The 17,435-nt window shown below is 36.5% G+C and overlaps 1 protein-coding gene and 1 long non-coding RNA gene across 2 annotated transcripts; both read left to right on the top strand.

Moving 5' to 3' along the window:
- The first annotated feature begins 260 nt into the window (after positions 1–260).
- On the top strand, positions 261–3,820 carry LOC140338560 (uncharacterized). Its single transcript, XR_011922271.1, has 3 exons — positions 261–709; positions 1,646–1,802; positions 3,589–3,820. It is a non-coding gene; the product is annotated as an uncharacterized lncRNA (long non-coding RNA).
- Positions 3,821–6,328: 2,508 nt separating this feature from the next.
- Positions 6,329–16,958, top strand: LOC140338699 (uncharacterized). Its single transcript, XM_072422998.1, has 7 exons — positions 6,329–7,144; positions 12,596–12,618; positions 13,868–13,946; positions 14,070–14,126; positions 15,207–15,332; positions 15,404–15,447; positions 16,761–16,958. The coding sequence occupies exons 1-7, from the start codon at positions 6,375–6,377 to the stop codon at positions 16,856–16,858; spliced, it is 1,197 nt and encodes a 398-aa protein (XP_072279099.1). The 5' UTR covers positions 6,329–6,374; the 3' UTR covers positions 16,859–16,958.
- Positions 16,959–17,435: the final 477 nt, after the last annotated feature.

Genomic DNA, 17,435 nt, shown 5'->3' with positions numbered 1-17,435 from the left:
ATATCAGACAAGTTGTCAGACAATAAGCAATTGCAGAATGTCAAGTAAGCAATGTCAACTTTTAAGTGTCAATGTCAAGTTTATCAAAGTCATAACTCCAGAGGGCTCTGCTGTACAAACATTCTGCAACAGAAGGATTAAGTTGTGACCAGTGGTTAATTCCTCCCTAGCCACCAATCCTTGTACCTGCATAACTGCTAATACCTAAACTGCACACTTCAGCTCTTCTTCCAAGTCATCTTGTGCTTGACAGCACAAATTCAGCCTGTCATTAGGTTTTCCTTGTGGTCGCCTAGCAGGCATTTAGAGGCTAAATTCACAAGTACCTTGATCAAATATTTAAATCATCTTGATGAGGACTCCAATGGGTGACACTGGCATTTGGAGTCATTCGGAGTCCTGGGAACTACTTCCATATTTTTCTGTAAATATGTTGCTCTGATAATGCACTTATGTTTGCCCTCAGAGTGACAAGAACAGAAGGAAGATGACAAGATTTAACAAAGTCTTAATCCCCCTGAAGCTAAGAGATTCTGAGAGATTTGTTACTACACATTGCGTAGTGGAAGGAAATAAACGATCAGCAGTAGCTCGAAATATTTGCTTCAATGGAAGCAGGCAGATCATTTGCTTCATTGTTTCCAATATCTCAAAACCAGATCATCCTAAAGTATTCACAACAGGCTTTAAGAAAGCAGGAGCAGATGAGGTAAGTGTAATTATGAGAATTAATTACATCATACTGTTACTGTCCATGCATAGGTAGATTTGCCACCAATAATACTATTAGAGAGTAAAAGATCTACTTGTAATTATCTTGATCACAAAACTATGCAATCATTTGTCAACATTTCTTTAAAATAGAGCTTCAGCCAAGGTTTTATTTGTGTTAAGGGAACCCCCACAAAAGTGATACTTATACCAGTGACAATTATAAGGTGTTTCATTTACTTTGAGGACATTTTTCATGCTGTGATGTCTCTGTAACAGGAATTTGCTTTCTTTTTATGTATTAGTCTATAGTAGGCAGAACTTTCCTTTCATATGACAATGTGAAAATTGTGGAAATGTAAAACAGGTTTTAGATTAGGTAAATAGATCAGTATTTCAGTAATTTATATACAATTTGTATTTTCTTTCTTAAAAAAGAAAAGTGGTTTTAAGTAGCTGAATGAATGGGGCACTTTGATTTAATGTTTGCAGTGCAGTAACAGATCCCAAACATACCCCTTTTATTTGTTGGCCTTTTGGTTGTGCTGGATTTCGTATGTTCATATTCTCTCCCTAGAAAGTTTTACAATTTGCTTTGGATCTGACAATATTCACTATGCTGCTGTACCAATACCCCACTGGGCTTCTGACATCCTGTCCCAAAGTCTATTTGAATGGGTTTTGTCACAAGTTACAACTTTTCAAAAATACACAAGCATATGTCTGCCAGCACCTTCCTGCACACTAATCTGCAACCTAGACTAGTAGCCTGAACTGACCTGGCTTGCCATGGAAGCCCTCTTCTGTCAGGCCAGATCTGGGAATTAGTTCTTGCTGGTGCTTAAATTATACAAAACTGCACCTAGCTGTTATACAACTATGACTGCAAAGCAATAATGGAGATTGTGAATATCACTGTTGGTTTCTTGCACAGGCAAAGGGAAGTACAGCTACAAAATCAACTACAACTTATCTGTCAAAGACAACGGGATGCCCATAGAAGGAATCAGGATTTGCTAAGGAATTTCGAAAGGATTGAGCAAGAACTGTCTCTACTAGCTGCAAAGTCTGACGGCTTTAGGAGAAAGCAGGTTTATTTTACTGTTATTATTGAACAGGTGTTGTACTGTAGTTGAAGATAAATCCCATTGTTTTTTTAATTTGATCAGCTAAAATTATTAGAGTTATTTTTTTCAATGCTTGGCATGACTAAAAGAAAAAAAAACTATAAATTGTATTTTATATGAATATTTAGCATTCTGCTTTAAAGCCAGCATGTGGAGCACTAGTCTCCTTTTCATATTTAGCATTGTATCTTTCCCTATACAATGTGGATTAAAGCCCATTGATTGCTGAAATCAGTAAGTCACCAGTGCAGTAACACATCCTCCATGTCTATTTACTATGTTTATCAGACAGAGAGCACTGCAAATTAGTAAACAGAACTTCTTGAGTTTTTCTTGTCCATAGTAATTTGGGAACCCATGTAGTAAAGGGATTTACTTGTATCCCCAAGTTGGGTCAAGGGCCACATCTAAATCAGCTATTTATGGTCATCCTTATAAAAAAAATCAGGAAAAGACATGCACATAACAGGAATAACCCTTTTCTAGTAGGATCTTGGGCTATTTATTTGCAAAGTTTGTCTACATAAAGTGAAAAAAAAAACAAGTAAAAAAACTAAACCTTTATATTTTTATATAAATTGATTTACTTCCTAATATTCAGTGGTAATGTAAAATGAAAAATAATCTTATTAGAAATAATCGATTCTGGGCAGTTAGTAAGTATAAATGTCAGTTGATATTAAATTTGTATTGCACTAGTTGAAAACCAAAATTCATATTAGGTTAGGTTTTCATTAATGACACAATTTCCTAAAATATTTTATAAAATTATAAACATTAAAAATTACCAAATATTTATGGTTCTACAGGGTCTATACTACCAAGCAAATACTCTCCCTCCTTTCTGTGCTAAATGTTGGGCTCCTTTAGAAATGTAAGCAAACAGGGCAATTCCGGTAGCAGCACGGTTTTGATTGTCACAGGGAACTTAAGAGAGGCGTCCCCATGAAATTTCTGTGTGATACCACAGTCCATAGTTTTTAGTTCAAATATGAGCAAAACACTTGCCCTTGTTTGAATAAAACTAAATTTGACCAGTAATTAAACCTGTGAAGTGATGAGGAGGGACCTGTGCTCCTTCCTCTAGGATCTCACTGGAAAAGGAGACCTGACAGGAGACACTTATAGACACCAACAGAACATGAAAGTTAATTTGTAGATTTTTCTTTTTTTAATTAAAGTGAAAGGAGCAAAACCGAACTTGCTAACCACCTCCAAGAAATGTGGGCCTAGATTTGTGTATTCCTTTTCAGGAAAGTGGGAAGGTAATTTTGGAGAATATAAATTATTCTTGCCACAGTCTGCAAGATATACCCAGTCTCTCTCCTTGCACACATTCCTCTCCTTCTCTCAGTTTTGATGATGGTGTAATTTGAGATTGAGGAGAATATATCTTTGACCTTGTATTGAAGGAGCTAGGGTTACTTGTCATAGTCCATGGTAAGAAAATATTATTGATATAAAGCTACAATAATAAAAGCAGAAACCTGTGTAACAGCACCTATATCAGGCCATAAGTTTATTGTTAGTGTCCAGTATTGGGTACATTGGGGATAATATGTTGGTATTTTTTAAAAAAATGAAAAAAAAAAGCTTAAAAAAGCTATAAGGACTTTTAGTTTGGTGCATTCAACATTCTTTGTATAATTAAAACTTTATTTATCAACAATAAAACATTACTGTATTAGTTTTCTGCTGTGCTTATTTTTTATCTGCATTTTTGTTGAAACTACTTCTGTTTTTTCTATAGGAGAAATATAAGAAGCAAACATACAATTTTATACCAGAACAGTCAAAATGTGCTGCACCCAATAGTACCACAAGTACCATGCATCAGGGTTACATACAACCGTTCAATGATTTTCCGGCTGCAAATTATGGCAATGTAACTGAACCCTGCCACTTTTTAGCATCTGTTGGTCAGGTAGTTCAACCTCCAACACATTTCAGTGTGTGTCCAAACCAACAGCTGGGCCTAAAAGGTAACTTGATAAACCTAATGTTTTATCTGACCATGTTTTTTCCTCCCAGCAATGTCACTCGCAGCAGCAAGGAGAACAAAGAAATAGCAGCAGCCCCTGCTTCCCTTTAGCCGTGCAGCCTGTATTATTTTTTTGGCATCCCCAGCACATACTCTGAGGCTGTGCGCAGCTGAAGGGGATTTTAGGGGCAGATTTCTTCCTGCCCTTTTGTCTGCTATGGCACTATAGCCTTCTGCTCACAGTCCCCAGTGCCTGTTGTAGTGTTAAGCTCGGCTGACCTGCTGCTGAAGTGTTACAGGTTTACTGTTGCTGACCTTGCCTGTTTCTGACCATGTGAGTGTATTCTACCTGCACTGACCTTTTTCCTGTGACCCCGACTCTGCTTTTGTCTTGATCTTGAATACCTTGTCTGGTGGACTGATTACCTGTGAATGACCCTTTTGCAGACGCCATCCCTTGCTCACTAAGTCCTGGGGACAACCATGTGCTGGGAAATTCAACCAGCCTCCCGAGGCTGAGTGGTAGCTTGCTATAGGTGAAGACTAGTTTATATTTACAGGGCATAATTATATTCAAATTGAATTCTTTTTTTTTATGTCAGCCTTCCATCTTAGAGAAAAGGCACCCCTAAACGGCACGGATGCTCCAACAATAGTCAGCCATCATATGTACATCCCATCTACCCACAAAGAGAAACTGAATGGCCAATTGGGACTGACCCAAATATATTGTCATTGTGAAGGAGGACACACTTTAAGCTATCGATTAGTAGTTGATTAATAATAGCTATCGAATAATAGTCCCCAATAAGTTAAAGATTGGAATTCTCAATTCCTCCATTAAACCAGGTATGTTATGGCAATACACAAACCCACTGTCAGTTCTGAAGTACTGCAGAAATGCAATTTGTATGGTTCGAAAGTACCATACCTTGTTCTTTGTTTTGAAGCCTTCTTCAATATTCCCAATTCACATGCTAAATCATTCAACCCATGCTGATCAAATCCCTTAAGAACAGAGTCCTCTTCAATTTCAAACTCTTCATCATTGTTGTCACCTTGTACATCACCATAATCATGTTCTTCAAGAGAGGGTAGTGTAACGAAAACCAACACTGGGATGTCATCTGAATGAGCCACTGGGTGTAAAGCCCATGGTAGACTAGCATACTATGTTACATTTATTTTTCTTGTTATATCTGGAAGTTTTCACTATACAAAAGTAACAGTCACTAAAATGATCTCCTGGCTAACAGCAAACCATAGGTATACCAAATGGCATCTTATCACGTTTTCCCTTTGTCCACATCCGATAGAAGAAAAATAACTGCACTTTCAGAGTTAGCATACTTATTTTAGCGTAAATAAGCTTAAAAATTTAAGTCAACAAAAATTTTGTTCAAATTTGTTACCCAGTGCTGTCAATGTATAGCGAAAAATACAGCCCCTACTGTTTGCTTTGTTTAACTTACACTAAAATAATGTATTAGTGTTTTTTTTGTCATGGCAAAGTTATTTACAAATAAGAAAAGGAGCATTTGTTTTTTTTATTTTTTTATTTTTAATATGAAAAAAAGTCAATTATAATGAATTTTTTTTTTTTTTTAAATCTAAATATTTATGGTAAAACATAGAATTGAAAGTCAGCAGATAAAAAAGAAGGAAAACATGTATAATTAGGATACATTTTTTTAAAATATATTTTTTGTAAGGTATCCTTTGTCAAATCTTGTATATATGTAGATTGATGGTTGCATATGTACGAAATAGAAGACACAAAGAAACAATCCATTTTTACAAGGGCTCTATTTATAAAATAGGGAATCTGACATTCCCTAAAACATTCCCTTGTGGGAATCGTCCAGATCTATGTGTTTCAATGCCAGTAAGTGATTCTCTTGAGGGAACATCAGATTCTATAAATAATAATAATAAATAGAGCTCTTGACAAACTGTAATTGCCCATAATAACAGCAGGGAGAGCAGTGGCAATTAAAACAATGCAAAGTTTAGGAGATATCTCCTAGCAGCTTTGTTGAAAATTTTTAGAACTTTTTTTCCCATGCTTAAAGCATACCTAAACTCAGAATTTTCACTTTACATAAAAGGGTAGACAACCCTTTTATTTAAAGTAAAAATGTTGTTTGTGTCTTTCAATCAGCAATGAATAGGAGCGCAGAGCCTGTCGGGATACCTACATCACGCATTTCGGGAGGCTCTTGGGTGCTCCTTCTGCGCATGCCCGAGCATCTTGGGCATGCACAGAAGGAGCCCTTTAGGGAAAAAATGCATGCGCAGTGAGATCGGCAGGTTTTTTCCCAATCTACGTTACCCTATCTCTCACCTGCGCACTGCAAGATCGGGTGATGTAGGAAGAAGAACACAGAAAAAGAGAGGAGAAGATGGTGGTGCCTGACACTCCCTCTGCGCCGGCCCGAAGATGGATACACAACACCTGATGGAAGGAACCTCCGGACGGATAGATTTCCCTGCAGGGGGTCCACCATAATTTGAGTTTATGTGCAAGCAATAGTTTTGTTATAAAAAAAGATAAAATGAATGGGGTGATAAACTTAGGCATATCAGAACAAGCAAGTGAATCCAGTGATGAAAGTCAAATAGATGTAATAAAGGGTGATGATGGCAATATAGGAATGTTGATGGGACAGAGTAGCCTTCCTAGCCCAAGTCCTTCAGAAAACAACAATAATGGAGACATATATGGAGAAGTGAGGGAAAGTGAAAAATTCAGAGAAATGTTAATTGAAGAAATTGAAAAAAGTAGCAGTGAAGAAGACAAAGAAAGTGAAGAAAAGTCTGAGGCAAAAAGTTCAGTTAATGAAAAGGCTTGTATTTTTACAGTAAGGGAGAGGAAAACCCAAGGACAGGTCAACATACCTGAACAGAGTGAAACAGAGGAAAGTGGATCTTCCCGAGAAGATGAGCAAAGTGTAAATGACAGTCAAGGAACTGGTATGGTTATAATGGATGCAGTAATACATGGAGATAACAAAGAAGAGCAGGGCAACACAGAGGATGATGGAAAGTGTTATTTAAATAAGAAAAAGGAAGATCAAACAAAATGTAATACAAAGAAAAGCATAACCAGTGAAGACGAGATGTCTGAAAAAGCAAATATTTCTGATGAAGAGACCTTATCCTCTGAAGATCTGGATGCAAGTGATCAAATGGACAGCTCAGAAGAAGAAGAAAACACTGATTTCTGGGGTAGTGGACATGAAGACATAGATGAAATAGAAAAAGATGTAGAACTACAGAGCTCAAGTTCTGAAGATTCTACCAAACAAGTGAATGTTTCTGCAAGGTAAAATAACCAAATAGTGATATACTGTAAGTGGTTGTGTAGTTATTTGAAGGCATGGCACTGAATGGCTTCTGATTTGACTTCACAAATAGAAGTATCCAAACCAGCTAACTTCATTTACAATTAGAAATAAGCGAGCGAGAATATTAAGCTCGATCTCTTGATTCGCAGTGAGGTCAAGCTCTCGCCAAATAGGAGGATTTCCATAGATTTGCATGAAAATTCTCTGTGATCCCTGGACACTAGAGGTTAATTAACCTCTAGTGCCCCGGGGATCGCACACTATTCTCAATAATTGCAGCTGTGGCCCTGCACAGGAGCAGGAGATACCCAGCACAGGAGAACCTCCTGACATTATAGTATAAGTATCTCTTACAAATGATACATTTATTACAGATACAAATGTATCATTTGTAGGAGATACTTATATTACAATGTCAGGAGGTTCTCAATGTGGCTGCATTCTGTCAGCTGTGGCTGCATTCATTGAGAAGAGTGTGCGATCCTCAGGGCACTAGAGGTTAATTAACATCTATTGCCCCGGGAATCCCAAACAGGAGGATTCCAAGGGAATCCTGTGAATCCGCCTGTTATAATTTTCTTGATCTTCTGATGGTTTCACTAAATCGGTTCGCCGAAATTATGCGGAACCATCAGAAGTTCGAGGAAATTTTTGCAAGAATGCCAGAGGCATTCTTGCTCATCCCTAATCACAATATTGGATGTGCAGAATGATGTTTAAACTGATCAGTTAAATTGTCAAACTGAATAGTTTCCACTGTCCATCAAAACCCAGGGTTGGTTTACCTTCTTGACAGATAATGAATATTATCAGAAAAGTGGACATCTGACAGGTGTTGTATCAGTATATTAGTGCATGGCAATGGTTGTCGGTGTGAAGCTTACTAAAAAATAAAACAAAATAGTTTTCCCCATGTGTCCCTGAAATCCGATGTTATTTTAAAGTAAAAAACACAAAACAAAAATTAAATATTTTACAGCACATCAGCCCCTAAATGTGGTGGCTGTGTTTATTTTCTTTTTTTCTGCCGTATTTCCTCAATTTCCGCAGAGGTAGACCTGCTATAAATATATTTCCTGTCTTAGAGTGACAGTGATTTCTGACTGTGCTGTATCTATGAAGAAGCAGTGTAACACCTTCTATTTCTGTCTCCATTAAATTCAAGGAGATGTTCTGCAATGCACAGAAGATAACTAGGAAATGCTAAATTTGCTTAAGATATTGGTAAAGTGCACACGAGATTACAAGGACAATGAAGTTCTGGTAGTTCAAGTATTTTTGTACTTGCAGAAAGTGTACTTAGCTTGAAAGGAAATAATATAGCCACCACACCTATGGACTGCTTAGCTGCAATATATTAAATATAAGTTCTTGCATTTAGGTATCCTTTGAAATTAACCTTTGCCCAGATTATGCCAGATAATGCACACCAAAATATTCCAAGAGTTCTAAATAATCAGTAAAAGCATGTCAAAATAAGCCCTCAGTCATGCCTGTATCTTTAAGCATTGTGGTGAACTTAGTTTTTAACATTCACAGGCACTGTGTTTTTAGATAAATGTAGACCATTGGCAGACTGTCAGCCCTTCATGTCATTAATTACCAGATGTAATCCATTAGAAAGAAGTGCTGATTTAATTTTCCTCGTTCGATTTTAGGACCATTCAGCAAGGGCCACTGTTGGGGGAGGGGTGGAGAGCCCCCTGTAACCCCTGTTGTGGGGGTCTGTAGGTTGGGAGCTTATTGGGAATATAGAAGCCCCCTTTAATAAAGAGGCCCTCAAAAGTCCACCCCCTCACCCTAAATGGGTTAGGGCAGACCTAAAATTACTGGCACCACACAATATGAAAAAAGAAAATTTTTATTGTTCTTTTTTTTAACTAATACTCACCTTTGCAAGTCCAAATAGCATCCCACATTGATTGATCCTGTACTGGCTGCTCTCCGCTGTAGACTGACAGGAGCTCTATGGCCAGGTGGGTGGAGCTCCTGTCATGACAATTTTCCAACGCAGCAAGGATGGCCCCCCTCTGCTGGATTGGCTGAATGCATGGATTTAATTTCATGTACTCCACGCACAGACAGAGCTCCTGTCATTGCATTTAGTCAGGGCACCCGGGGACAGCCATCTTCACCTGCCCTCTTCTGTAATTGGCTAAATGAATATAAACAGTGATGACTAAGTTTATTGTTGAACCACCTTCAGAAACCGCTAGTCGAAACATAGCTGTAGTCTGCTTCCTCAGGAGCAATGGCGGTTTTAAGTATAGGATAACAACCAGTTAACAATCTTGACTAAATGCAAGTACTGATGCTAGTGCTGAGGTATCCAGTGTAAGAACTATCTGATTTTTGCAGACCAAGAGGTACTACGGGTCTACACACAAGAGGAGCCAAAATGTATGCAGAAAGTTGTGCCACTTTTTACAAATAATTTTTTAGAACACGCTGGTAACTGCTAAAAGCGACAAACTAATTTATGTACCTATTCTTTTAGGGAGTTTCACAACATTGGTGACATCTAGGGCTTGTTAAACATGTCACACAAAAAAGACACCCCTTTTTTTGTCATGTGATAAACAAAGCACTTGCCCTTTTAGAACAAACTGTAAATTGTTAATTTACTACTGTATTAAGTTACCCTTTGACAGCCTGTCCTCACTAAAAAGTTTTTTTGCCAAATAGTTGTCATTACATACTGTTCGGGCAGTCCTGTGGGTCTCCAACAGCTGCTTTGCCTCCTGTCAGCTTCTGGCACGCGTGTGCATGTGTCTTCTATAGTTTTTGTTTTACCTATTTTGGCTTTTGCAGCTTTGCTGCAACCTGTAGTTCTCCAGCAAGTAGCCAATTCTACCTTGCTTGATTCTGCTTGATGAATCAGGGGCATTGGCTTCCCCATACGATTTTTGTGACATCTTTGTGGGGCATCACTATGTTTAGATTTTTTCTGGACCCTTTTTGATCGACCCACATTATTTAGTTACCTACCTTATATTGATAGATTTATTTGTATTTTACAATTATTAACAATTTTTAAATATGTCTAATATTTTTTTTTCTGAACTAACTTTTTCAATGCCTTTATGTCTCTTGGGGATGTGGCATTTTTTTTATGGTTTTTGAATTAGTATACCTCGGGACCTTTTTTTATAAATGCTACAAGTGAGCTCTCATACTAAATTTAAATGTTTTGTGGTTAATGGGTAGAGAAAAAGAAATGGGAGGCTTGAGGTTCAAAACAAAAATGTAATTCTGTATTTGTACATTCGTGATTGATACATAATTATTACAAATTCCATAAATTTCTAGTGTATCCCAACTCTTGTTGTCAGGCACAAGGTTAGGATACTCATCCTAGACATTAAATTCTCTGACACCATACAGTAACGAATATATACACAGTATAGGACCTTTTATGGAAACATATTTCCCAACACGTTTCACCAAATTATGGCTTCTTCAGGGGTTAGGTGTTACAGAAGCTGTATGGTCTCCATAAAACAAAAAGAAAAAAGCATAAAATGAATTTATCATATAAACCTTATCATTGTTCATTATAATTATCTATGTTGTATCTATGATGGTTTACAAATGATTTTATACAGTATGTCAGTAGTAGGTAACAAATATACACTCAAGGTTAGATATAGCTAATAATCAAAATAACAAAAACAACATTTCAAACCAGGTTGATTCAAAAATACCTTACTGTATCTGAGTTTTTTTTGTTTTGTAAGGCAAAAATCAAGCATATCAGAATTTAAATGTTACAAAAATGTTACCAACTGTCCTGTCTGACCCCTCTCATCTGCTGCTTGGACTGACCTTGGCCTGACCCTAACCATCCTTGCTCAACCTTACTGGATACCTCACCATGTTGTTGTTCACATGTATAATCTTTTGCTCTGACCCTAACCTGGAACTGTCCCTGTTCCTGGATTCCATATCTGGATTTTATCAACTTTTATGATCTTTGGCTCTGACCTGTTCTTGCTTAGCATTATAGTTGCCGTTGGCCCCATCCAAACCTGTAAGCTTTTGGTCTTCTACCATGACATTCTTTGCACACACGTGGTACCATGTAGAGGATGGCACAACAACCTTTCCAAGGTGGGGGCTTGTCTACAGGTGAAGAATGTGCTTTTAGATTTGAGGACTAGCATCTGGTGACCAATGGAACTGGACCAAAACCTCGCAACAAAGTTGTTCAGTTCTGTCAAAAGCAAACTAAATAACCAATATTCATTTTTCGTTTGATCCTGAGTTTGTTAGGAATATGAAAAAATAGTTTAATGTCCAAAGTTTGTATACAGGTACACTTATGATTGACAATAACACTTAAACCTAACTTATAAACAGTCCCTTAATACATACCGTACCCTAACATGTTAACGTAACCCTGAACATAAAGATTACCATGCCAACATAATCCTAAACCTTGCCCCAAACCTATAGCTAAACATAATTTGTAAACCCTTAACCTAAACATAATCCTAGCATTTAAAAGACCCCAGTCATAACAAAAATCTTGAGGTTGCTATTCATGACATCTGCTTTTAGGAATGTTCGTTTCTGCTGTCATACAAAATTACAACACTGGATTAAAAATACTAGAAGAAAACAAAAAAAGGCATCGCCCTAAAAGTAACAAGGAGCAATAATGACACAAAGTTAGGTGTGTGTGTGTGTGTGGAAAATGGGGGGGATAGTCAAATAGAGTCTTTGCAGAGTCATAAATGAGGAAAAACAAAGATCAATGAGGAGGATTCCAGAAACATTAGAAATATGCCATGTGGGGTACCTGAATTTATATAGTATGTTTGTACGTTCTGCAATGCTGAAAGTATGAACAATACTTTTGGTGGTCACCATTTTGTTTTGTCTCTAATAGTGTTGGTGTTCAAATTCAGGTTGTCCTTATATTTGACCTGAGATTCGGCGACGCAAATTTGTGTGTAAAAAAATGTGTTAAAAAAAATAATGTTAAAGTAATTTATTTAATGTGTGTGATTTGTATAATTAAAGGCCGTGGTGGCATTGATTAAGAACAGTGTGCGATCTGCGGCACTAGAGGTTAGTTAACCTCTAGTGCCCCGGGGATCTTCTCAATGAATGCGGCTGCGTCACATACAACTAGTAAAGACTTTAAGATCATTATTAGATAGGGATTCCAGAACATCGAACAGTGCCCAAATAGACAAGGTACTGGGTCTAGAGGAGGAGCAAGATTTTAATTATATGGGTGCATACAGTATAGACATCAATATACATCGCTATTAAAGATTCATATTTTAAAGACATGACTTGTTTGTGTCATATCTTGAATGAAATAACATCAAAGTTAGCAAATGTAATTTTTTTTTGATAAAGTTATATTTTGTCAATACAAACAAATTACATACAGTAAAATGATTGTGTGTTTTCTGCAGGGAAGAAGATCCACCGGAACCAGGTGATTGCTTGCCTGTATGTCTGTCAAGGTTAAGTGATGTAAAAAATATTACCTTGGAATGCCTAACATATGTCAGGAATTGCAAAAAAAATGCCAGAGCTGGAAAAAGCCTGGTGAAAATACAATATATGAGCTGTCTTGCCATCTATGGCATACCAAAATACCCAAGACAATTTTATTAATTTCAAGTATGGTAATTGGTCTGTCCATGGACTGCCAGACTTTAGTAGACAAAACTGGCTTTCCAGTCTTCTTGCAAAGTTTGTTGATACAGTAAAATTTTTTCTTCCAATAGATCTCTGTTCTTTACTAGTGTTGTGCTGTTGTTTTAGGTAAAGTGTGTCACCAGTTGTATTTTGTATAGTTGTAGAAGGTGGGTGTTTGTGTTTATGTGCCCCGAACATTTTAGAATACATAGCCATATTAAAATGGAACTAAACTAAAAATAGTTTTTTTGGAAGGAGCAGCCAGGAGTTCTTGATCACAATATTTTTTTAAAAGGGTGTTGCACAAAAGAAATGTAATTTTTACTATAAAAAAACTTTTTTCTAAAGTAAAAATTTTGAGTTTAGGTCTGCTTTAACCATTTGAGTCCTGAAGGCTTGTACTTGCAGTGTACAGTAAATAGAAGTTACAGATGACAAGTTGTTTGTATTCATATTACGTATAAATTATAACCGTGAAGTGGAAAAGTATCCTGATTAACCAAACTTGCACGTTCATTCTCCCGTCACTATTTTAAGAAATCTGACATCTGATGCCTGTACAGGGCTTACTAGGTTGGGGAGCATGGTACAAAATAACTAAAAAATTAAGCAGGGTCTAACCAATAATTGTTAAGAGGGAGGTGGTAAAAACATTCAAGTCAATGTCAAACATTGGTATGAAAGTTATTCAAAATGCTTATAAGACCATTTCTGTTAATGGGTCCAAGGGCATACTTATTTTTCACACAATACACCATTATATCTATTATTGCTGGTGTAACGATTAAAAGGTACATTTTTGAGTCATTATTCATGGATATAAGCTTTATCTTTACACACTGTTTAAATAGAAATCCAATGTTTGTCTGTTCAAATGCATTGGAAATATAATTGTTTTTTAATTGGTTAACTTATTATTTCACATCACTATAGAAGAAATATAATTACTAGTCAATTATGTTGTTATCATTTGTATTTTAAAATCTGTCCTTCCTTATTGTTTTATGATTTTTATGCATCTGCATATATATCTGCTTTGGTAGCACCTTCAGCGCTAGATGTGGTTGCAGCCAGTTGCCAAGATGTGATAGAAGATGAAGAGGTGAACTCAGAAAAACAGAGGTATCTGTGGTTTAATTAAACTCTCTTTACTCTGTGGCATTGTAGTGCCCAACTACCTCCAATCCCTTCAATGGTTTGAACCTTATCTTGGTTTTTAACTGTTGCCATTTCTTTTGTGTTTAGATCCAGTTGGTTATGCTGTCTGAAAACATGTTCTCTGCCTAACATTTTAAACAAAAGGTCATTATTAATATCTGTGTATGCCTGGCTACATATTATTATGGGAGGAGGAGTGAGTATGCTGTTTCCTTTATACGGGTGGATTCTTTGCCAATTCTAAAAGCATGTAGGAGACCAGTTATCATATATTGATCATTTAGGAAAGCGTGCACTGATTTGTTTTGAATACAAAGTTATTCTAAATTTACATAATCAGCATTGTGCAAATAATAAATTAGTGAGAATTCCATCACATCTAACTGCTAATATGCCAGGAAGAATCTTACACAAAGTGCTGCTTTTGGCAATGTAGAAGAAAAGACCACCTCCAGAAACCAATCCTGAAACATTCTAATGCTGATGCTTACCACAAAAAAAAACTATAACATCACATGCAAGTAATGGAAAGCTTTGCACTTACCTAATATTTGAATGGGCTTTGTTTAATGCTTGCTGAGAGTGAAAACAATGCGCTTACCGATGGCCACTATACAATGGAGCCATGCTTTTTTAAAGCAAGAAAGATTAATATTGCATCAAAAGGTTAAGTATCTGTGCACTATTCTCACAAAAAAAGTTGAAAGCTTATAGTGAAATGCTTTTGTAATGCCAATTGTGGGCAGGATGACGTGCAGAAATCAGTAAGTGCATAGGCTTACGTTGTGAGTAAAAACTGCAGTTCAGATACAGTTGTAGTTTTCAAACTGTGGTATGATTAAAAAAAAATAAAAGCTTCCTTTTTTATATACAGTTACATGGAAGTACCCATCCCTTTATGTTAAACATTTATAAAAATACCTTTCACAGATATCAATCATCTAAAAATAATAAATATTAGATAGCAATCTACTAACCTTTATGGATGCCTAAATGTAACACAGCAAATATGAGTGAAAGTAAAATCACAGACTGTCAACTTAGAGGTAAATGAGGGAAGTCAGGATATGATTTTATTTTATGCTTCCAAAGATGGAAAGTTGTCAGACATTAATCTAACTAAATCTAAAGAAGATCAGGAATGTGTCCAGTATATTGCATATAACAAGGAGAAATGCTATTTTTGTATATTATAAACAGAATGTTTTTTTTTTTCCTTTCTAGTAGTGAAGATCAACGTCAAGGCAAACGATGCAGTGAGGATGCCTCTATGGATATGCTGCAGATGCACCCTGTTGAATTTGGGACCTCTTTACCTGCTGAAGAGGTCTCTGCTGGTCCCATAACCAAGTAAGATGGAACACAAAAGCAGCCTATTAATTACCCTAATAAATATCTAACCCGGTGTCCTCTGTTTCTAGTGTGAACACTGAAGATGCATCAGCTGCTGATACAAATGCTGAAGGTAAGATGTTTATTGGTTATTTGTACACTGAAAGAATAGTTTTCTCTTTCTAACTTCCACCCTTAAAAGTCACCCATATTTGTGGTTATCCTGGTATAGTCCAATATTTTGGACATAATATGAAAGTTCAGCCAAAATGTTGTTTGTTTTAGTATTGTAAGGAATTGTTTTTAGGTTTTTAGTACTGTCATTCTCCACTGGAGAAGTTCGCCCTCTCCTTCTGTCCTGGAGAACTAACTATAAATTTAAGATAGCACCTGTCAAACTTTAGGTGTCATCTCTCTCCCAACTGGACAATCAAGGGTGAACTTTCCTTTTTAAAGGGGGCTTCCAGATTCTCAAGTCCTGCTAAAAACACTTATAAACGCCTTCATTGTTTTCAATAGAAGCATTGATAAAAAGCTTAAAAAACGCTTGTAAAGCCTACATTGAATTCAGTTGGAGCTTTCATTGACACTTTTAAACATTTATAAACATGGGAAAATGAAATCAATAGTTTTCACGCATTATAATATCCTAAACACAGCAAGGAGTGTTATGTAAAATGCTCAAAAACGTGCCTCAAAGAAACACCCTGGTGTGGATTAGCCCAGTGGAATGCATGGGAATTTCAAACATGGGCTTTTAAATGCTCCTGTTTCCAGGACAAATACTAGCCAGCCATACAGATGTTTGTCAATGACTGGTATAAGAAGTTCTACATTGTCATAGTGCACCAGGTGTGTTGGAGAGGATCGCTGTTACTGTGTCCAAATTTTTCTAATTATGGATTGGGAATATTTAAATTTATGATTGTCTGTGAAATTAGAACATGCTTTATTTAAATTAGGTCCGATGTGTTACAACGGGTAACAGTGTGCATAGGAAAGAAGATAAACTATTTTGATTCCTGCTGTAAAAAAGGCACATCAATGTGTTAAAAACCACATGTCAACACAAATGGTGTAATCCCAACCTAAAAAATGCACATGACCCTTAACGTACTTCAAAGAACACATTTGAAGACTCCTGCATAGACGTTTGGTGGGAAAATAGAATCATGTATGTTTTTATAATGGGTGGATATTTGCTTAAAGCCCATCGGAAATGGATAATTCCACTGAGTTGTTGCAAAAAAAAAAAAAAAAAAAAATACACGGGCTGAGTTTAATTTCTGAAATCAAAACCACTTACACAATAGCTCCTCAGGCATCTCAGTGCAGAATAGATCCTCACGCCTGTCCTATTCTATAAAATGTTATTTTCTGATTGTGAAATTGTACGAATTTGCTGCATTTAACTGTATATTGTATATTCTTTGTATGCGCTTTCAGACTCTGGTGAAGAATCAATCCACAGTAAAAAGGAATCAGAAAATCACAATGAACAATGGTCGGATTCAGAAGACAATGTTCATTCATTCTATGACTGATTAAACATTACTCTAAATCGCTTTCATTAAATGAGGTTATGACAGAAATGTATGGTTGTTGCTATAGTAAGTTATACATTAAAAAGTCAAAAGATAAAAAGGATAGTATGTAGTAAGGATAGTAGCAACTTTTTAACTGGACATCTATCTGTAATGTACATACCTAGAACAGATGGGAGAAGAATATGAAGATGTTGAGGAATAAGAGAACGCACGCATTAATAATTAGCATTTAATCCAATCAAAATCATGTGTGTGCCCCCAGTCTATGGTCCTGATTTATTAAAGCTCTCCATGGCTGGAGAGGATACACTCTCATCACTGAATCTGGGTGATCCAGCAAACCTAGAACAAATCTGGTCTAAGATTGAAAACATTTGCTAACAAAAAGCAAATTACTTTTAAGAAATCCATACCAGGTTTGTTGGATCACCCAGCTTCACTGATGAAAGTGTATCCTTTACAGCATTTGAGAGCTAAGAAATCAGGTCCAATGTGTCTGAGAGCCCCCTAGGACTTGTACATGTGTTATAATAAGAAATTACCAAATGAATGAATACTGTAGAAGTGTTCTATT

Source organism: Pyxicephalus adspersus, chromosome 9, assembly GCF_032062135.1.
Source record: "Pyxicephalus adspersus chromosome 9, UCB_Pads_2.0, whole genome shotgun sequence".
NCBI lineage: Eukaryota > Metazoa > Chordata > Amphibia > Anura > Pyxicephalidae > Pyxicephalus > Pyxicephalus adspersus.
The sequence above is the reverse complement of the archived record's forward strand: the minus strand, read 5'-3'. Positions and strand labels throughout refer to the sequence as shown.